The sequence below is a fragment of the Venturia canescens genome, chromosome 4 (genome assembly GCF_019457755.1).
Source record: "Venturia canescens isolate UGA chromosome 4, ASM1945775v1, whole genome shotgun sequence".
Taxonomy (NCBI): domain Eukaryota; kingdom Metazoa; phylum Arthropoda; class Insecta; order Hymenoptera; family Ichneumonidae; genus Venturia; species Venturia canescens.
In genome coordinates this window covers 20451407-20474216 of record NC_057424.1, presented here as the reverse complement: position 1 = coordinate 20474216, position 22810 = coordinate 20451407, and the positions used below count along the sequence as shown (strand labels likewise).

The following is a 22810-nucleotide window of genomic DNA, read 5'->3' as shown; positions in this document are numbered from 1 at the left end:
TTACTCCCCGTATGCGTCAACTTCTGTCCGTACGTAGTCGGTCTTCGTGCGCGTCGCATAATCGCGGCGCGCCGAAAGATCAAGCCGGTGCCAAAATGGCGCAGGATCCGTTTGCCACTCGGCGACAAGTGAGATTTCATCCCAGCGAAAAATCGCTCACTGTCTTTCGACGGAGTACTCGCTCCGATCTGATTTCTCGCTTCCTCCGTTCTGAGAAACTCCGAATACTCTACTTTCCACCGGAGACGCCGAGACCAGAATTGTCCCTGGCTGCACGAGTCCCTTTCATTGCGGTAATTGCTCGCGAGAAAATTGAGTTGGATTTTTCGCGGTGAACCAAACTAAACATAGAACTGGCCGCTCGATGGTGCAGATCGCTCCAACAACGCCAGGGATTCTCCGCATGCTGTACAGATATTTGCGTTTATATATAGATTTTCGTTAAAACTATACCGACGAGCAATCTACTAAAGCGATTACATACCTGTTATGTACACATACGATGTCCTGCGAGAAGGCGTTCGATACACACCCTCCCTGCGTTACACCCGCATGTGTATTCGTGTAATGCACACTGGCAGACACTCGCATTCGAGTGAGGCAAATATACTCCAGCTTTGGTGAGCTTACGAGATGGATAGAGAAAAAAGAAAGGGAGGACTCTCTCTCGAGAGAGAGAGAGAGAGAAGGAGAGAAAATGTGCGGCATGTTCCAACAGCGAGTTCGAATTATCGTGCCATTGTCCGCACCGTTTACCGACTCGTAATAGCGATCGCACAGACTACCTCATCCCGGATAGCCCTGCTTCCAGGGAACGGTGAACGAATGAACGTACCAGCAAACTATGCTTCTATGAGAACTGCCCCTTTCCAGACTGGAAATCTTGCACAACCAGCACAGAGAAAGAGACCGAGAGAGAATCCAAGCGTTGGGACGGAATCAGAGCCGAGAAAACTGGGTCGTAGTTATTTATTGTTACGCGCCATTGTTAACCGGGCCAGCAACGCGCGACTGTACGTATCTGCCCTTCGCTTCTTGCGTTTAACGAGACCTTGTCGTCGTCGCAGAATCGGAAAGAGAATCAGGTCCACGGCTATCGTTTAACTGTGCCTCTACATATATTTTTCTCTACGTATATTTATGCATCGGATACGAATCGGAAATTCTATCCGAGCCAAGGGACGAATCGAGTTCTAGCTCTTCAAACTCGCCTCGTGCGCCAGATGTGGCGAATTTAATCGGCACAATGATACGATTTGTATTCGACTTCGTGCCCTCTCGCTTGAACGAAACTCAAGATTAGAGCTCAACCAAAAAAACGTGGGAGAAAACTGGACTGAAATTCGGCAAAATTGTGTGGAATTCATTAGAGAATGTTCCTCGTTGTGATTGTTCACGTTGATCGATTTAATCGCAGTCCAACACTCGTAACGAGTGGCTCTTCCTTTCCTTATGTTTCTTCCTTCCTAGAGGACGAGTTCGATCATCATTTTAACTTCCTGATGACATTTTTAGGTTGGAACTTTCGATTGGAAAAGAGCCCTGATGATCTCACTTTCTACGACTTTTCCCATATGTAATACATGATTTTTTTTTAATTTCTCGGAATTGAAAAAACAAGAAAAGGAAATGGCAGCCCGGGTACGGGTTCCCGTAAATATTTACAACGGCATCCGCCAAAGGCCGATAGAATGAAACGAGTCTCCCAGTCTTTCTTCTTTTTTTCATCTCTGCCCTACGCCGTACCTCTTCCATGTCGAGCTAGACCCTTCAGGTCCTCAGAAACGTAAAAGAAAAGGAAAAAGTAGCCCCGCGATCTTCGCTTGCTCGGAGAAATAAGATAAGAAGAAAATAAGATGGAAGCTTCTGTCGTACATATAGAGAGTGAATAACCTCCTGAGACGTGATCTCCGGAGCTGGAGCAGAGTGTTTGAAGAATCGATTTGATATTTTTCTTGGCTTACGCCCGCAGAGTATCTCAGTGCAGTCACGGTAGGTAAGCATTCCCGTTCAATTTCCTCGCGTTTTCGTGGTAACGCGAAGATGATGAACCGGGGAGAGAAGCGCGGAGCACAGGTGGAGAGGAAGTGTTCTCGTCACATTAGTGGTCGGTGTGCAAGAGCTGGAGCAAGTGCGCTTTGTCTTGCTTCGAATCCCTTGTGCTCGGGCGCTCTCGACGACTCTTGGCTTTCTTGCCGGTCTAGCGATGTCGAGCGTTTGTCCAACCTTTACCAGATGCTCGTGGTTTAATCGAGGATTTGCAAATAGGAGAGGAAAATAGTGGCCACAAAGAGTCTCACGCGCAGGAGGAAAAAGCAAAGTAGATAGGCAAAGACGGATGAGTCTGGACGTAGTGTGCTGAGGGATAACTTGATGAACAAACAAGCGCGCACAGAGCGCGCATATACGTTGGATTCCTGACAGCACCGCTCATACAGATAGAATATTGTAGAAGCTTTGAGATAACACCGTCCCTCTACCGGGAGTTACACTGCCCATATCCTCCTACAGTTGTTCACTGCTAGCGCCAGCCTTCAGTTTCATTCTCTCGCTTCAACTCCGTTCTCATATTCTTCCAGCCCTTGTCGGCTTCCTCTGCACCCTTTTTCGCTCCAGCTTTCTCGGCTTCTCTCCTCCGTACACCACTTTTTTTCATCATCCCTCGGGCAACTATTCTGTGACGGGCTTGTCCCGAGTAACAAACCCCGGACCTGCCTGGCAAACTTTCTTTTTGACCCGGCTAATTGGAATGAAATAGAATGAAAATTGTTGGCACGTCTTATAATGTCTCGTCGGAAAAAGGACAGATTTTTCAAAGGGCGAGAGCACCCATGAAGCAAAAAGAACGAAACACTTTTCTGAATATGTTCTTCCATAGAAGGAAACTTGAGAATAGCTTCGAATTAATAATTCGAGGTTTTTTTCCTTGAGATATTTTCGAAAAACAATACATTCCGATTGAATTATTTACTGAATTATTGGTGGTTTACTTTTGGCTGATAACCGATTTGAATGAATTCTCATTTAGCCTAACTTCTGTTGATATTATTTCACGTTGAAAGTTGGTTACTTCTTATTGTGCCGTCGCTATTCGCCTCGAGACTCGTCCCATTTCCCTCTCCCCAACTCTGGCAGCAGTGGTTAGGGCGGTGCACGCGCCACTGGTCGCGATAAGCAATCACGGCTTACTGTTGATAATGTCATTTCTGCAAAGATAAATTATAAATAATAATTCCAAGTTTTTTTTTTCAATTCAGTTACTGAAACTCTGAAGGAACCGGAGTTTGGCACGCAGTATACAGTCAATTCATTATTACACGAATTATTGTTTGAAATGAGTAAAAAAAAACTCTAATCAATGCGAAATGAAACGTGAAAAGATTTCGATTGAAAAAGTACTTTGTCAAAGTGGTAATCGAATGGTGGATAGTAAAAAAAAAAACAAGTTTTTAAGGGGCATTTGTTTCCATCGTGCGATGGATAAAATAATCGTAAAAGTTGCTCGAGAGCTGGTGAATTTGTTCCAGCGAAGATTCAGAGCTTTCCGGAAATCTTCATTCGTTCAAAGATTCTGAGAAGCTGGAGCTGCGTATATAGGCCAAAGATTTTCCTCTTCCATTTCTCTTCCCGTGCGTCGCGAGTGATCAATCATTTTCTCGAGAGTTTGGATTTGCGTAATCCTACAGAAGTCTCGACGTACGAACTGTCTCGCGTGCACTTTGCAAGCTGAGGAATAAAAGCAGCGGAGCATAAAGCTCGTCCGCTGCGAACCTGCGACGCTTCTTTTGCCACATGCTTGAGACTTTGTAGTTCCCTTCTGAGAAGTTTAAACTTCCAACTACTGAGATTTAACGTTGTAGTAACAACTGTACGTAATGTACCACTCATTTACTTATGTTTCGACTCTGAAAAGGAAAGCTAAAGCACGATTACGAGATTACAAGATTTTATAGGGCGAAACGAATAAGTAAATCACAAATCACATGTGAAACAGTGTGATTGGCTCCGATACGAGAAGCTGAGAAATACGAGTCCAAAGTAGAGAATATTTTCTTCATTTATCAGTTCAATCAAAATAGAAATGAAGATAATCAAAAATATTTTCCTTTTGATTGTTCGCTTTGTTGGATCTCATATTGGCGATGTTTTCACGACTTATTCACCCCATGGCTGAACAGCCTTGTGCCTGACGGCATTATATGAGCTCTCTGTCACGTACAATCCGACGGCCTTAAGATCGGATTATTGGAATTAAGAAAGTTGGTGCGTCGTAGGCTCGACCCCGACTGGAACTTCTGTATGAAATACGCATTTGGATCACTTCGTAAGCCTCCCCTTACCGCGTATAATACCGAGGTTAACTTATTCCGTCAGGAACTTGAATATCTCAAATGATACGATAATAATGAGAAATAAAGTACACAAAAAAATTGATGAAAATTTTGTTTACCGTAATTTGCCATCGTTCAAATTATTTTGTTCTTTCATTACTTTAGGAGAGTGGTGAATATCATAAAAGATGAAGATAAGGGATGACGTTATACACTGCTCAGACATGGCAGGTTATTCGTTTTGTCATACCGCTTTAGCGAAGCAACACACATCAGAGCTTGAAGTCTCGTACGGGGCTTGGGGAGGAGAGGACTCTCGAGGTCGTGTCAAGAGGGTTGTGCAAATTGGAGGCAAGTTTTCCGGGAAACGAGCCCTTTCTTGCCTCAGGAACAATATTACTTGCATATTTAAACGTTTACTTTGCTGTATTCTCTATCATGAAAGTGCGAAAAGGCTCCTACGCGGTTGAAGATAAAATATTGGGAGATGAAGAGACAGTTTGTTGGCTGAGTTGATTGGGATCAAGAAAGAATAATGAACGATTCGAGATGGTGGTAACTTAGGCACGAAAAAACTTGAATTTCTTCTCGATACTTTGCTGTTAAACGTTCGAAGAAAAAGACGAATGAAGAGCCGCTCGATCCTGTTGCTTCCCGGTGAGGGTGAATAGAGTTAGAAAAATGGTAACGATGACCGAAGCACTAAAATTCAGTCGCAAAATACTTTTCTATGCGAAGTAATAAATCATTTTGGCAAGTTCCCAAGACTCACAAGAGAAAGAAAGCGAACGATCAGTCAGAAAACATGAGCTTATCAACGAGCGGTAAAAAACTTGACAGTCCTCGAAAAGCGCATTCGTATAAAAGATCCGGCAGTTTTTTAGTGAGCACTTAATACACGAAGAGAAATAGGGAAGATACGTGACGTTGGGAAGAACGGATGGTGTTAGGATCCAAGTCTCAGATATTTTTGGAGCATACTTTTGGATATGAGGACGAGCGAAGTTGAGAGGCATGTCCCTCTCGTTTTCTACAAAAACCTGAGGGAAGCGCGCCCGCATTTACGATGAAAGCTACACCCGGTCGTCGATACGGATAGCCAGAGTCACGGACTTTCTCGATCATGCTGTTCGATCGAGCGGCAAGCGAGCCTCCCTCGGCTGTCAATTTCAACCTCATTCGACTTTACTTGAACCGTCGAGAGTCTGAAGTCTCTAAATAAACAGGGTGTCCCAGAAGTTCAACCGGATAGAGCGAAGGGCAGCTCGATCAATCTCGTCCCTATGGAAAAGGCCCTTTTTAATACTTTCGAAACGTTCGTTCAGACACTTTCACGATCTTCATACTCGTCATGCTCGTGCGTGATTTTTGCTCCCTTCTGTTCTTCCTACGCTCGTATTCTTCGCACTCTCTGAGCAGACCTCGTATTTCAGTCTATCGATGTGTGCTCGCTGCACACCACGATCGTGCGGATCTTCTTCATGTATACAAAAGAAGCGTACATATCTTGGCTCGAGACTATCTCTTCAAGGGAAGACACGTCTCACCAATAAGAAGGTAATATTCCACGGGATAGTCGCTTGGAAGACAGTACGCGAAGAGTATACGACGAGACGGAGTATACTCTTACCTCCTAGCGACAAATTGGATTTTACTTGCTGGGTAGGACCTTAAGGTCGATCCTAAACGATCTTGAGACCGAAAGCTGACGACGTTGCACACTTTTAACGTCTCCCACACGTAACCCTTCTCTCTCTTTATTGCGCTATAGGGATAAACGTGTATGATCTCAATCGTGAAATACAAAGTGGATTTAATTATAGATTTTACGAGCATCGAATCGGTACTTAAGTCGTATAATGAATATTCGAAGAATCATTACGAATCGATTTTGAATTTACTCGAAATAAATTTGGGTGGCTCTTCCAATGGGTTGATATTCCGTATACGAAACTTGCTGCAAAATTATTTTTCGATCGATCGAAAGGATATGCTTAGAAATGTGCAGTGTAAATTGTGCGAAGGAAGAAACTGAAGCAATTTTTCATAACTGCGTGTAAGGTTCGGTGACGGACGTGAATTTATCTTGTCAAATTAGGCAAGTGAATTTATCTTTGGAGCCTGGAGAATGTAAATTTTTCACGAAATTATGTAGATCCATAGTGAGTATTTCCGCGTCGAAAATATGATAGGGCTTTTGCATTTATAAAAAGCAGAGCGAAAGCGCCCGTGTACGGAGAGTGCTGAAGCTTTCTTCGATCGCTTTCTCACACCGGGAATGTCATGGCTTACGTTCTTTAAAGCAGTAAAATGCATTCGGTCCGCTGCCCAAGCGTTCCGCTCAATCATCCAATCCTCAAGCATTTGCTTCCATCTTTCCTTCGCTTTTTCTTGCTTTCGCTCTCTCCCTCTCGGCAGTGACCTGTTCCTCGGAGGGAATCGTGACTCTGCTTCGGCCTTGGGGCTAAATCCTCCGGAGACGTTGATGGGACATTTCTCGTGCGTTTGTCTTTCCTCTGGCCACACAGTTCGCTCGTTGGTGCGGTTACATTCTTATCCTCTCGTGCTGCATCCACTCAGCTCGGGACTCGTACTTTATCTTTGTATTTTCGAATCTTCAAGTTTAATTCACCACTGGCGTATGCGACTCGCTAATTTCTCAATCTTTGTGTCTCTCTTTATTCCCGTTTCTTTCGTCTCTCTCCATTTTTTTTTTTCATTCTGTGCGAACCCTATTCTGTGTCAAATCTTATTTCCGATCACTGCTCGTCAACCCACTAGACAGCTTTTTTTTTTCAAAAGCACTCGATGCCCGAGTTCTTAAAGTCCTTATCGAAGAAGGTCCGAGTAAATCGAGTCTTCCCGCACCACTCAAACAATTAAGGGTTCAATCTTGAAGTCTGTGGTTGCGCTTTTCTCCGGGAACAAGGAAGCTCTCGAGTCCTAGTTGAAGGAGGAAAGAAAAGGGGAAGAGCCTCCAGTTTTATTACGAGGATTTTACGGGGACACGATTTCTTGTATCTGTTTTAGAATATAATCGCGTTACGGCGACAGTTTTTCCGCTATTTTTTTCATTCTAACAATTCGTTTCATTTTTCATTCTCACTCACACATTACCCAACAGCACCACTTAGTTTTCGGATTTGTTGAATAATTCAGTAAGTAAGAAGAAAAAGAATGGAAAATAGCGCCGTTCAGCGAGAATGAATACGGAGGAATTGGGTGCAAGACTGCAGAGCCGAGAGACGCTCTATGCTGGATAAACAACAGGGCTGCGGTACGATATATAAAGCATTCTTCTCTTCCGTTGTTCGTCTTCTCGCGCGATTCCCGCTCGCTCCAGTCCGCGAAGCTCGGGCCAGGGGGAGGGCTTATTGCAAAATGTTTCGCTCGCAACTATAGACAAAACGCCGTGAGATCGCAGCGTCTGTTTTATTCATAAGAAAGCTGTGGTAAGCTGACAATCAGTATTCGGAATCCTTGCAACTCCATCGGTTGGTTTGTACTTCCCTTGCGCTGTTCGTCGAAGGACGAAGGAAACTCGAGAATGTTCTTTACCTCTCATCTTTCCACTCTCTGTTTTTCTTCGCTCCCTTACTCCGTCTCGCATCTCCCTTTTGCTTCTTCGGCACGCGAGTACCAAGGCAAGGCAACCAAAAAAAAAAAGAAACCGAGATGTTTCTTACAAAGTACAGAGGAATTTAAACGAATGGAATGAGAGACCGGATAGGAAGGAACAAGTGACGGAAACCGCGGAAAAGAAAATGTTCTAACCACCTTCCGGGCCACACAATCCCTCAAGGAATGAAGATACTGCCAAATATAATCAGAAATATAATCTTCTATCTTCCAACACCTTCGTTTTGATAAAGGCACGTCGAGGTACGAGGCACGAATCACCCACAGAACGACGACTACGATCTCGATTTTTCGAAAATTCGACTACCACTCTTTCGATTCATAAATTATTACAATTAGCAATACTGTCAATATATTCACAATTTCGAAAATATAATAACGAAAGAGCAAATATTACTGAGGTTGAAATACTGAAACACTAAAAAGTCGACCGATCGAAATAAATAAAGGCAGCGGAGCTGAGAATAACGCTTCTTACTCACTCACTCGGACTAGTGATCCCCAATTTCAACCGTGGCCATTTTGACCTTCGCCTTTTCGAGCCATCGCTATTCTGCATATCCAAGTTTTAAGGCTCGAAAAATTCACTTTCGATTTTGGACTACTCTACATTCTGGTCTGTCTATAAAACAACTATTCTGCATTTCGAATTCGAAAATATGAGCTTTTCGCCTTCGTATGGTCTGTAAAAAGTGCATTCGAAATGCAAGCTATCGAAATATATATTTTCGAGTAAATACGAATTCAAAGAAGGGATATATTCGATTAAACACGTAATATGCTAAATAGTCGATCGGGAATAGGAATTTCGAATTACTTATTTTTCTCTAATCTTATATCACAATTTTTGAAATTTTGAAATATCGACCGTTCAACAATTCGATTATCCGACATATCGAACCCCACCCTTTTCCAATTATTTATATCAAACTCGTAACAGTTTTATTTGTAATTTACAACATCAGACTAGAAACTAAATTTTCCATATTTTTCCAATCTGAAAAAGTAAAACTGGATCAATCATGTTTTTCTATACAACCATAAAAGATTCTTCTCTAAATTCTTCGGCTTGCCATCATCATTCTTTCAAAAATCAACGAATCTCGGAATCGTCGCGAAATTTTTTCTTGTCCCCACCACCGCACCGTAAGATTCTGGATATGCCGGTTCATTCGTTACTACAATAAGAAATATAGGCACGAGATACATCTTCCGTTGGAACCTCGTTGTTCAATGAAGAAAATTGGTTAAATGATTAAGTGTTCGTAATCGTGTGACCTCACGATTTATACAGTTATTCTTCTGAGAAGGAGTTTCATATAAATAGTCATGAATGGAGTGGACGTCACCCTTGAGGATGAGGAATGCGGTGGAGATTGGCTCGTTTACGCGATAAAGGTCGGTGATGAAGCGGAGGGTCGGACAGGGTACCTTTCTATCAACCTTAGCGTTTATATTCACGGTGTCAGCTCGATGGATCGTACCCTGAAGAATTTCAGCGTTATTTATACGGCTTTTCGCACTTGCTCTTCATCTGGGTTATCTCGCATAAGTTGCTTTTTCTCGTTTTTCTGATTCTTTGTTCTTCATATCGAATAGAAAGTGGAAGGAATAAAGGTTAGAGGCAACGTTGAAAGAACCACGAGAGAGCGATATATTAAGAGATATCGGAGAAGCAGCGTGTCAGTCAGTCATTTTCTCGTTCTAAATTTTTATGGTGTTTCTGTCCCGTGGGTCGTGGAAAAATGGGCCGGAGAACACTCGCAACGCTCCTACAAACTTTGCAGCCATTTCGTTTTTTTTCTCCACAGGGAGCTTGCGCGAAATAAACGTAGCTTTGGGCCGAGACACGGAGTTACGAGAATAGGCGAGCAAAACAAGAGATTTTCCAGCACTCATATGTGCTCAATATCCAATCGTTTCGTCGAATATTTTATTTAACGAAAGGAAAAATAGTCTCTCGTGCGTCTTCTGATTCCATTCGTCGTTTCCTCGTGTCAATATGTTTTTGGATTCGATTCGTAAAAAGTGAAACTGAAGCGTTGAAATAATATTTCCTCACAAAATTCGTTTCTGGATATTAAATTCAAGTAATTTTCAATTACGAATGTTTTGTTTTTTCTGTGCATATTTCTTTAACTCAACGGAATGTTCACGTTTATTTATTTGGCATTCGTATAATAAAGGCTCCAAGCGTTTTTAGATTAGCCTGTTCATACCGTGTCAATAGTCTCTTTTACGTTTAATTCCTTTGAGCTTTCGACGCGTTCGGTACTTATAGCGCAATTTGCCTCTTTCCACACTGTACACCATTTCCCTATTCGCTGGTCTCACTAGCCAGGTCCTTGTCGAAGGTCGCGTGCTGCGACTGGCTGTTTTACGGTGTCGTAATCCGAGCCAACGTAATGCGCATAATAAACGAGGAACAAAGTGCACGCTCGGAGGGAGCGCGGAGGGACAAGGGCCGAGGGGTGAGAAGTAAAACACGGACAAAGATAGCGTGAGAGGTAGGGACGAGTGGTCACGGAGCATGGATCTCGGCAAGCATATCTTCCATTTGTGTGCTTTGTGCGAGCTTTCTCATTCAAACGAGCTTGATTCACGTGCGCATAATAAACCAGGGAGTTTAAAAAACTCTCAGGTTAAAACGCACACTTTTTTCCCTGCTACGTAACCAACGAGTTTCCAGGATAACAAAACTTTCGGTACACGCTCGGACGTTGAATTGTGGTCGTGGCATATATAATTTTGATCTCGTAAGGGAAATCAGCAAGAAAACTGATGGGAGGAAGAAAAATTATGTGCTAAATAAGATCTTTTCAGTCGAAGTGCATCACGCGTGTAAAACCGTGAAAAAATTTTCATTTTTATTACTTTTTTTCACGTAAGAAACACAAAGACCAAGGATAAAAGTTCAGCCTCGACCCGAGATCGGTTATTACAGTTATACACAAAACGCGTGCGTTTCAAATATCTTGTAAATCTCAAAATGCTCAATCGATCGATGACCGTTCGCCGATAAGTGAATAAAACAAAATTCCGATGAGAAAACAGCATTGAAAATCCATCGCCAATTGAATTCGATTCTCAAGCTGATGCATTAGTGATCAGGAACATGCTGTAAACACCAAGCTTTCTCCTGTTCGTTGTTAGATTAACGTACCTGTAGAGGGGTTCCCCACTGGGCTCTTTGAACCAAAGCAACATGGTTACCGCGTCGTTTGGGGCGAGAGGTTGCTGGAGTATATCACATGGAAGGCTCACGTTTCTTCCTGCGACACCTCGGATAGTCTCGACTCTTCCTGCAAAATAAATAAGCGTGTTTGATATCGAGATAAAAGCAAAAGTTTTCGAACGTACGGAGTGGACTCAAGATTGACCGAGTACGTAAAAATGATGTAACCGTCTGAGAGCACGTTGCACATCGTGCGAGCTCGTTCCACCGCAACTTGCACTTCATAGTTTTTCACGGTAGTCAATTAATCGGGAAAATTTATTTGATAAAGGATCATCGACTCGTCCAATTGTTTTGTCACGATTGAGCGGAAGAAAAAATTCCAGGGGTAGCGACGGAGCACACATGGTTTTATGGGAGACTTTTTCTCTTGAATTCGAATCGATTTTCCAGCGAGCGCGCTCACAAATCTCATTTTTCCGATTTCTCGTTCCACTCAAACGCTTGCCTGTAAAAGCTAAAAGATTTGTCGGTGCGTTCGCGGTATAAATATAAATTCTTGGTTAAAGTATTATACGTCGGGTAAAATGTCGATCGATGCTTCAGCTGGGAATTTCATCTCTCGTTTAGGAGGAAACTGGACGATTGAAATTTCTGAATTCTACCGATTCGAAATGGACGAACGAAAGAGCAGGATTCGCTCGCTCTTTCGCCCACGAATCGACGCCAGTAATTTCAAAAGCTTCAACAACACGAGCACTGATTTTCCGAGATAAAAACTCCGTCGGGACTAGACCGTTCTTTTATTCATTAAACAATGCCTCATTGACAGTCGAGGCATGTGCGAATATATTCCACGTATTAGTGGGACCCGGAGAGTCTCGTAAAATCGTGATCTAACGAAGCGACTGTCGGATTGCGTACGTTGCTATCGCATCTTCGTGCTTAACTTGAATCTAAAGAACGCCGCAATCATTTTGTTGGGCGAACGATTTTGCGGCAGAATTTCTAGATATAGAGCCAGACGAAGAATGAAGACGGAAAGCACTGACCAGCCGCAGTTCCATGCGATTCTCTATGCGCAAATAGACTTTTCTTGATTGTTGTTTACGAAAATATCAACTCTTTATCGAAAACGAAAGAACCGTTGAGCCTCAAGATTCAAAGATATTTCCCAGTTGGTTCTCAGTATAGAAAGATCTTAAAAAAAAACGAATTGCAAAAAAATTTAGAGGCTCAGAATCTTCGAACAACGGGGTTAAATCGTCGGTTAAATTCCATAATAGTGTAACGTACCGAGTACACAGGCGAGTGTATACGTGGTATTAGAAGTGGAGTCCATATACAGAGGAAGGGAGAGAGAGGCATGTCCATATAAGGACTAAAAGCAAATGCTTGTTCGCCAAAGACGGACATCGTACTTAAGTTGCTCGAACGGACATCATGGAAAATTCGTACAGGAGATTCTCGGCTTTTCTAATGTGTGCAGAAGCTTCGCATCGAACGTTTTTCACTGGCAAGAAGAGAATGGGGAGAAAAAAAACGAGAGTCGGACCATAATTGCAACGTTTCCTCTGCCTAGTTGCGAGAATCCAACAATTCTCGTCGACGAGTCTCGCCTACTCATGTACTCCTCGTTCGTTCCAGCGAAGTATCCAATTTACTAGAGAGGAATCAGGAACATCGGATAAACGTTATTTCTTCCCCTTGGGATATAGAATAGTAGGAGGTTTGTCCGCCTACATGGACTTGCTGAGTATGTGCACGGTCGGTAAGAAGAAGGGTCGGCGGACGCGAGGGGAAGGAAGAGGAATAGAAGCGGAAGAAAGACCTTGGTATACTTTGGGGTTGGTTGGGGTGAGACGGCGGATGGGGCATGATGTTGACTGCGGGTTCGCCTGGCCCATGCGCCAGCGACGTTACGAGAGCCACAAAACGTAAACCACTAATGCCATTATGTTCTTGAACGAGCAAGCGTACGAAGAGTACTTTTGCTATGTTTCGATCCCAACCTCCAGCAGCCTCTCGGAGTCTTGTCTTTGTGCATCGTCTCGGTGACCTGCCGTAATGCTGTATCTCGTAATTCTCTTTACACCCCCGTCTCTCGCTCCTCGTGCTCTCTCTCTCTCTCTCTCTCTTTTTCATTCTCCTTGAGTTCTTGCTCGTGAGGAACCAAACACACGAGGGGACTGCGAGAAGCATGCTCGAGGGATTAACTTAGGCACTCCTATCGCTACTAGAAGATTCTCTTCTCATCTATCGGGAGAGGGAATCGGAGAGCGAAGAAATGAACGTTCCCGGAGATGAAAGCGCATTTGTCTGTATATATCTCGGGAGTTCACGAGTTATGTCCCAAGACGAGAGCGAAGCCGCCGCATCTATCTTTGTGTATACGAAAAGTGCCTCCTTAATACCTCCTTAATGACTCACCACTGTGTACGCGCAAGCTGCGTAAACCTACGAAGACAAATAAATGCCTTTTGAGCTCTCCTCCATTGTTTTTTCTTCTTTCCTTATCCACGATAGCCCCATTTTCTGTCGTTCGAGGGGTGAAGAACCTCGGGAAACTGAAGCAGTTCAATCTTCCGAAATGGACACTGACAAATAATCTACGAGATCGGTAAAATTAAGCCGAAAAAAAGGAGCAGAAATATCGTTCGTCTTGTTGGGGTATTGAGAGATCAACAATACACCCACTTTTGTAAACGCATTCTTGTTTGAGTTCATGAATTGAGTTACAGGGATTGCTTGGGACTCGAGCTAATGGATTGAACGTTGTTTGAGATAAATAAATCGAAAGTGTGAGTACTCGAACGATTGAAATAATAACAAATGAAAGGAAGTGTCGAGTCAGGGATTTTCATAATAAAAGTCACACGTTTTTCTTTGTTTGTAGGTAAACCTCAGACGAAGGCAATATTTCAAACTCTCGCTCGGTTTAAAGCCCCTGTATGCTGAAGTAAATAATATTTTGCATAGAATTTAGCCCACAGATTTTCCGTCCATGCGTCAGCAGCACATTGGAATGGCTGCGAAAGCCATATATTTGATTCGCCAACCCGAGAAAAAGGATTACAGTTGCAATGTTTGCAAAGAGGTAGAGAGAGAGAGAGAGAGAGCCAGACTATGGGGAGAGTGAGAAATGTGCAAAACCAGTTGGGAACTTGCTCCGACTCAAGCCTTCAGTGTTCCGGTGAACGTTGCTGGTATTTGTAGAGAAGGAGAGAGCAGAGAGGGGCGCAGAGTCTGAGAAAGGGAGAAAGGACGAAAGTGAAATATTACTTGATCGGTGTCATTTTTCTACAAACGTCTCTGGTCCGTGTGATAAACGAAAGTCAAACAAGAGCCAGTGCAATTCACAGTATGTACAAAGGCTTTCGTAACGATTCCGTAGCAGAGCACTCTCCTTTCTCACAGTCTAAGCCTATTGTACACGATCGAAGTTATAAAACACACAGTAGCGATTACGATTGTTCAACTTCGAGACCAATTGACCGAGAGCAAATCTATACTCGATACTCAATAGCGATGAATACGTAGAGCGGGATATACAGGGAAGCGTGTATGGAAATGATTCTTGGCAAACAGACAGGAACAAAACCTGGCGTGATATTTAACGTGGTCAGACTCCGAGACGTGTATATAGATATACGATTTTTTTTGTCCCACCATTTTGCGTTCTCTGTTTGCCGAAAGAGACGGAGCAGAGGAAATAGAAAGAATCGGTGTGCCTGCCGGCAGTTCTTTTTCTCCCAGCATAGCACCGAGAACAAAAGCGTCCTTTAATTCAAATTCCAACCGAAGTGTCCTCCGTCCCTTTTATTTTAAAGGGTCAGAAAGAGTCAGCCTTTGTTCGTTTTCCTGGCAACGATCGGATATGGGGGTTATCCTCCATCTTCATTTCGTTTTTTTTTGTTCAACGTTGTGCTGAGAATGGAAAATACAAAGGTCAGCCCTTCCTCACTCTTCTCGCTTTTCCATACTTTACTTTTTTTTATTCAATCGAACTGAGCCACTGCCGCGGCTTCCCTCGGGCCTACTCTTTCTTTTTCTACCTAGCCCTCGGTCATATTGGGTTCATCGAAAAACCCCCGGTCAAAACTAGTTTTGCGAGCTTTTTACTGCAGACTAACAGAGCGCCAGCAATGCTCGACTGTTGTACAGCTCGAAGGAATTTTCAACGCTCAACGATACTTTTCTCGCCCATTCCTCTTTGTTTCCTTCTTCATCAACACTTGTCTGATCTTTACTTCTTCCTCTTCATCGAGCCTATCATGACGACCCTGTCGTGCGTGTGGATCCTTGCGTGTGCGTTGAAGAGCTGGCTGGAATTGTTTGATTTGCAGATGCTTCCAGAGAGAGAGCGGCTTCAGGCGAACTCCTCACGTGGAAACTAGCCCTCCGCGTTTCATTGCTGGGAATCTCATCCTTTTTCCCTCAGCAGTGACTGAACCGATCTCACCACATTTATACTTCCAGTAGAACACGTTAGCGATGCCTCGGTTGCTGAACTACAGTCGTTGGCAATAACTGCGATGCTCCGCTCCACGAGAATCCGGATCCGCTTTTTGCTCACGTCCAATTGTGCCAATGACTGGCCACGAGTCAGTGCAAAACTTCAGCAGCTGTGTATGCTCGGGTAAAAGTTGATGAACCGTAGGACCCTTCTTGGCAGGCGCACGCACGCGAATCGAGAAAACGATTGAATAGGGAAAGCGAAACGGGATCGACGTAATTGGGGAAAACGGAGCGAAGGACCCTTGCGTAGTTTTGAGAGGAGGGTAAACAGCTTGGACGAAACGAAGAGCAGAGAAAGAAGGACAATCGTGCTTGAGGATTGCTAATGGAGAAACGAGAGTAAAAGTAAACGTGCAGCGATGTGGAAAAGAGTCAGTTTTTCTGCCATACCCAAGTGGCTCCCTCGATCTGATGTACATGAAAAGGGAATGGGTAAGAAAATGCAAGGTGAAAATAGCATGGAAACTGGCGACTGGAAGAAGACTTCGGTGCACGAGGTTCCCAGTTATCGCATCTCCGCAATCCCTGCCGACACGACGTAACTCCCCAGAGCTTCATACGTTTTCCACATTTATTTTCCTCCCGTTGCTCAACAAGAAGAAGACTCACCTGCCTCCCATGTATATGCAGGACGGGAGCGACGTTTACGCGAAATCGTAGACTCTCTTTCAGTTTCGAATTCTTCTCGCTGCGCTGTACCCCGAGTGTACGTGAAAATACACCGGCAGCAGAAAACGCCAGCTGCTGATGCTTGCAACATACGGTAGACACGATAAAGCCAGTCAGTCGAGTACACTTTCTCATTTGAGCTTGCTCAACGCTCCTGCTTTTTTTCCTCGAGATGCCATATTCTCTATTTTTTATTCCAACATTCTTTCCTTCTGTCGCAAATGTCTGTGTACTGCATTAAATTTCTTTTCTCCGGTTTCACTTACTCTCAGATTTATTTTCGGAGATTCAATGCTTATTCATCGCTTCAGATGTTTCCAAATTGTTTATCGTTCTTCGCCTTCCGTTTTTCAATAGAGCGGCAGTCATGCATTCACAAACTTGAATTGTTTTCAGATTTCAAATTGTCTTTGGAAAGTTCAAAAAAATATCGTCGCAATACGAATTTGGTTTTTGAAATAAAACATTTTTCATCAATTGCGTGCAGCGCACGCTTCAGGTTTCTACCAGTTTCGATTTGTTCCATAGTTTACTTGTAACAAAGAAAACATACTTCACTTTTTCCTCCGATGAAAACTATTTTAGTTGCTAGTTTTGGTAATTTTCTCAAGCTCAAGCTTTCGGTGTTCTGGTGAGGTTCATCTATCTTGGTAAGTCCATTTTTGGTTAAATTCCTGCAAAAGTTATCACACCCCTTTGGTTTTGAAGATATCAGGTCGTTAAAGTTGCATTTCAGCTTTTTTGCCTCCAGAGGTGAGCAAGTGATCCCCCCATTTTTCATGCAGCGCGGGTACATAGACGTTAAATCAAAAAGCTCTTTGTCCGACTCGTAACGTTTCGTTTGGTTTTCGTCGAGGTCACATTTTTTGGCAATTTACCCACCAATTGCAATTTCTGATAGCTGCTTGATTCATCGCTATTCTTGTAAACCACTTAATTCAAATACCGAGGATTACTTTTTATCGTTTTGAACATTTGCATGGATAATGGGAATTTTTCTGACGGAAATAAAATGTCGCGAAATTCTCTTCTGCGAACCATTGATATGCATGAGTGTGTGATTCCATATATAGAACGGTAGAGTTGAGAGGTCAAACTCGTATGATTAACTCGATGCGGAGCCACGTGTGTCCTCGATCACGTCTACAAATCATGTGAATATCCTGGGTGATTACAGGGCCAGAATCGTCATTGACGGAGGTCAAAGTTCGTGATGAATCATCGCGTACAATCAGAACAAAAGTTTGAGAAAGGAGGAGCAGCGATCAAAGCAGCTCTCGGATAAAACATTAAAGGGGTTGAGGCAGAGAAAAGTAGTACGAGGTATAATTTGTCGGTGGAAGTAGAGGAAGTTGGCGCGCTTCTGCTGCCTCTCGTAATGGCTTAATTAATATCGAGAGGACGCAGGAGAGACGTCCTTTGCCCTCTCAGTTAACCGCGAAGGCTCCCATGACGCAGCTTTTACAGTTTATGCTCCTCCGTGCTAATAAACGTTTAATGAAGCTCTTTCCACAAATTGTGTCCTTATCGTGATTGCAGAATACATTTTCGCTCTTTTGTTGGAAGATCCTCATAATCGTTTTCATTTTTTCCACGAACGTCTGAAAAATAGCGTCTATAATTATTGGACCCTTCCGTTGTCCATCATCGACTTTTTCACGCAGACCCGAGTTATTATTACAAAGATTGATTGGGCAATGAAGAAAAGCTCGATTTGCTCATTAGACGTTTCTCCAAAGCTCGATATTTTCCGATATCGAGCCTGAATCTCGCGTTGTATCCGTCGAAACCTCTATCGAATAAATTTTATTCCGATATTTGAATTACCGAAAAAGTCCAATCGTTTTGAAAGTTCCCCGCGGGCTTTCAGGCCAATCGAGAGAGAGATTCACAAGCAAAGTTGTTGATTCCGATATTATGGAGTCTGACAGTTAAATCAATGGCACTTTTAATGCGGGAATCCTTGCAACTCCTAATCTCGGGATTCGTATAAATATCAACTGTGGAAGTGAGTGCATAAATCAATAATGCTACGAAACTTCGGTTCACGTATCTGAAATGATTAGCGTGTAGTTTCAGACTTGCAATATTCCCTGAAAACCCGATAATCCGGCTCTATGCCGTGCGCGCTCAAATTATCTGTACTAATATGTAGGGGTGTTCGAAGGACCATCAGATACGTGACATGAGCCAGGTTCAATACAGAAATCGGGAACAGAGCGGAGCAAAGTAGAATATGCGCGCGCGCGCATGTGTGTGTGTGTGTGTGTGTGTGTGTGTGTGTGTGTGAGGCAGAAGGGGGGAGAGAGAGATAGAGTTTCGGTGGATACACTACGAAGAGCTGCGTGGCGAATCCTGATAGTACCTCATTAATAATGGCAATAGCAATAACGTGAACGGATACCAAGCATTTCGAGGACAATCGTCGTACATATGGAAGTTTGTTTGCTCGGAGCTCCACATTTACAGTGAACCATAAATGATGTTATATCTAACCCTGTGGCACACTCTTAAACATTGTATGTCTGTTTCGTTGTGACGTAATTGGCATAAAATTGGCGATAACTAATTTCTCGCGAAATTGTTCAATTTCCTATTTCATTACAATCAAAAGTGTTTGAATCTGTGTCGACCACGGATTCAAAAAGGATCGTTATGCTTTTCACAATGATTGAGAGTTTACTGAGATTGTGCTCTCGATGCCCTCGTGATTTGCTCACATTTTCATGAACTCTCAATTCGAGTTTAACACGAGTCACTTGTCGTCGAGTACTTTTATTTTACATTCAATTTAACTGTACACTTTCTTTTTTTTTTATAAATAAATGAGAAATAGAAACTAAAACATTACTAGAGTAGAGATATAAAACTTAATTTTCGGTTCACTTAAAAACGAGGCTTATGCAACGTAAGAAAATTTCATACGATTTTCGCTTGTTGTTGAACCAATGAATAATTAACAATGATGCGACATCGAACGAGTCTCTAGGAATCACCTGAATTGGTAAATATTGATTCTCAACTTCAATTCCTCCGTCGCTCCAGACATGCGGTTGGCTACCGATGTCTGACCATACAAGACTTTTACTACTGCAGAGTCTCCTGTTACCCTCGAGATATTTTGGTACTCGACATTTTTACTGGGGATTATGAATGTAGAGCGAGCACGTCGATGCATTAGGGATGAGGCGAAAGGCTGTGAAAACTTAGTCATATTTCGTCTGATTTATGGAAGTAGAGAATAATGTAAAAAATTTCATGACACGCGCGCGTTAGGAAACGACAACTCTTCTGTAAGTATCGTACGTTCTACGTTACTGCACGGCTTCTAGGACACTTTTTTACTTCTCTTTCTCGATTTAAAGATGATAATATTTTCGAGCTCTTTACACTGCTCGTTTACAAGGGCAAACTTTCATGTCGTTGGTAGGTGGTTCTCGTGGCAGGGGAATTTTGTAATGATATAAACGTGACCACGCATATGCTTGATGTTTTTACAAAGAATTATCATGTAAAACTATACTCGTTGGGTTTTTAACACAACAAATTTACTCACAACTGACACATACGTACTTGAATGTGCCAGAAAAAGGGTAATTTTCAGTAGTCCTTTTGAAACAAAAGAACTGAGTAAAATATTGTTTATAATTAAGGAAAAAAAATCATTTTCAAAATAGATTAGTCGAGGAGCGAAGTTTAATAGTTAATTATAATTTGGACTATTTTTATTCGGGAAGAAAATGATGAAGTTGAAGATGAACTCGCCAATAGAGACAAGACGGTTGCGTAAGATCCACCTTACAAATTGCCGTGAATGATTTTCTTGATTTATGAGTCGAAGCTGATTGTTGATTTTGTAGAAAATCAACAAAGAAATTGATTCTTTCACCCCTCTATGTTTGTGGTGTGAGAATTATTTACTTATACTTAAATTTTGTCATCGAATTAACACATAATTTAACTGATATCTTGTCAGGAGGATAAAAACAAAATATTTTGAACAGCTTGTTACTAGTGGTGACCTTGCAAAGGCCGGACCAGAATTCGCCCTCGCGAATGTTCATCAGAAGAGGGTTGAATATTCAAATAATAATGATTGGAAAAACGTCGTTATTTAAAACCCGAGGAAAAAGTAACTGCGCAACAGTTGCTAAGAACATCGAGTCTCCTTCTCAATTAACGCGATGTATTCGTTGCGGCGTCCCCGTATTATGTATTCATCATTTTTATCATTTTCTGTGAACTTTTTCAATAGGAGTAGCAAGCCCGCAAAGCTTGTAAACAGCGGCTATACAACAACAGATGCTAAAGCTTTGCACTCCGATCAAACGAGGGATGTTTTAAGGAGTTCCTCGTAAAGCTCATGCGTGTCAGTATTATTGGTCGTTGAGAAAACCGCTCACAAATCCTGCGTGTATCGCACCACCGGTACATTGTGCAATGCCCGTAAATGGTGATCGAGTATGAGTTAGTGGAAGTTGTCTCGTTCGAGAATCACTTCCGAGTTAACTTGGCCCGGTTGAACGTTTTATGAAAAAGAAATCGCCATTGACATTTATATTTTCAATAATACCTACGTAAATGTAATATTCTGTGATTTTTATGTTTGCAAAGTGAACTGAAATCGCAATAAGATCGTGCTTTTCACTCGTGCTTTTCGATCATGGTGATCGAGTATGAGTTAGTGGAAGTTGTCTCGTTCGAGAATCACTTCCGAGTTAACTTGGCCCGGTTGAACGTTTTATGAAAAAGAAATCGCCATTGACATTTATATTTTCAAAAATACCTACGTAAATGTAATATTCTGTGATTTTTATGTTTGCAAAGTGAACTGAAATCGCAATAAGATCGTGCTTTTCACGGATTTGTTTTGATGAATCCATGGTCTTCTCATAGTCTAAATTGTTTTTGCAGCACTCACAAGAGCCAATTGATGAAACTGCTGCGATTGGAATTTCGAAATCATTGGCTTCCGGGAAGCCATGTTAGTAGCGTCTCCCTAGAGAGGGAATACTTTTTCTACCTTCATAGCGATTCGATTCTTCTAAGAACTGAAATATCATGTTCGTTCGATGCATATATAAATTTATCAGGGAAAAACTGATATGAAAATATACCGCTTTGACTGTATCAGTTTTAGCTTCGCATATTTTTCCACGAGATTCATCAAGTCTGTGAAAAGCTCCCGTGTCATTGGAACAGAACTCGAGCGAATGTACCCAACAATCGAGCGTGCATCGAAGCACCGATGCTTCGTTCACATTGCGAATTGAATATCACTGTCTGACTGAGGGATCGATTTCATCCCATGAGACGCAAGAGGAATGGACAATTTATGTCGTCCTAGTGAGATATCACAGAAGAGCTTTCTTCAACTCTTCGCTCGGGGTAATGGAGCATTTTCGATAACAATTTTTTCCTCGTTATTTCACCTGAATCAATGAGAGTATGAATAATATCAACATACTCCGTCGCGACAGTTTTTCCCATTCAATGTCAGTCGCGATGGTCTCAATCTTTGATATCCCATCGATTAAGGTGGTTGGACGAGTCCCTAAATTGTGGACCGATTTCACCAAGTTTCCACACGCGTAAGTGTAAATAATTTATGTTATTCGAAATACCCTTGAGTCGGTTAGATGAAAAGGACGGGCCTCCAGGAGGGACGAAAACGAAAGTAGGTTTCGCGATTGTACTTATATAATTTAGTACTAGGGCGTTATGTAGTTGAGGCTGAGCACAGACAAAAGCCGATTAGCAAAGTCAAGGTGCACAGGATAGGACAACATCTCCCAAGGGTGTCCCTTATCATGGTTTGTCACGGTGGTGTTCCACGTAGATCGTGCCGCACTCGTACGTGTATGCGGCTTTGTGTATATCAACACTTTCTGAAGCAACGTAATATCGGATACACCACACGAGTTGGTTAGGTTAGTACAAGCAGAGCTAGATCTACTGGAATATGCCTGCTTCGAGGCATGTGATTTCAGCGGGGTTGTAAATGCTTCGGTTACCTTGAAAGCCCAGCTAGCAGAATGTTCTTGTCCTTATCCGGCGCCCATCCAATACGCTCTACCGAGAGCCGGAGGGAAGGAGAAAAAGATAGAGGAGGAAAACGAGGGAGAGGTAGAGAAATAGAGAGGAGTGGGCTGATGGGGATTGCGGAAGGGGCGGGGGGAGGAACTAAGCAAGAAGGGTGAACACGATCCGCAAAACGAGCTAGAACGTACGACGTCGGATGGTACCTCAACAAAATATATCTCACCAGCATCATGAAGAGAAACTCTCCATGGTTCTCCGCACTGGTCACGATCGGAAGAGATATCCTGATTGATGACGCAGTTGGCTGACCTCAAATAAAACACGGTCGATGCGGATTCAACGATTCCCGATAAAACAAAACAACCGTTCGGTGTATGAAGTCATAGCCGGTCTAGGGATCGTAGAAATCAGGGTGAGTAAGTATCCTGCATTGAAA

The 22810-nt window shown here is 42.7% G+C and overlaps 1 protein-coding gene across 1 annotated transcript in view; it reads right to left on the bottom strand.

The window, feature by feature from the left end:
• Positions 1-22810, bottom strand: part of LOC122409167 (hemicentin-2-like) — a 144615-nt gene that overhangs the window by 103328 nt on the left and 18477 nt on the right. Inside the window, exon 3 of the mRNA XM_043416507.1 lies at positions 11134-11272. Coding sequence (XP_043272442.1) covers positions 11134-11272 — 139 coding nt within the window. The remainder of the gene's footprint in view (positions 1-11133; positions 11273-22810) is intronic.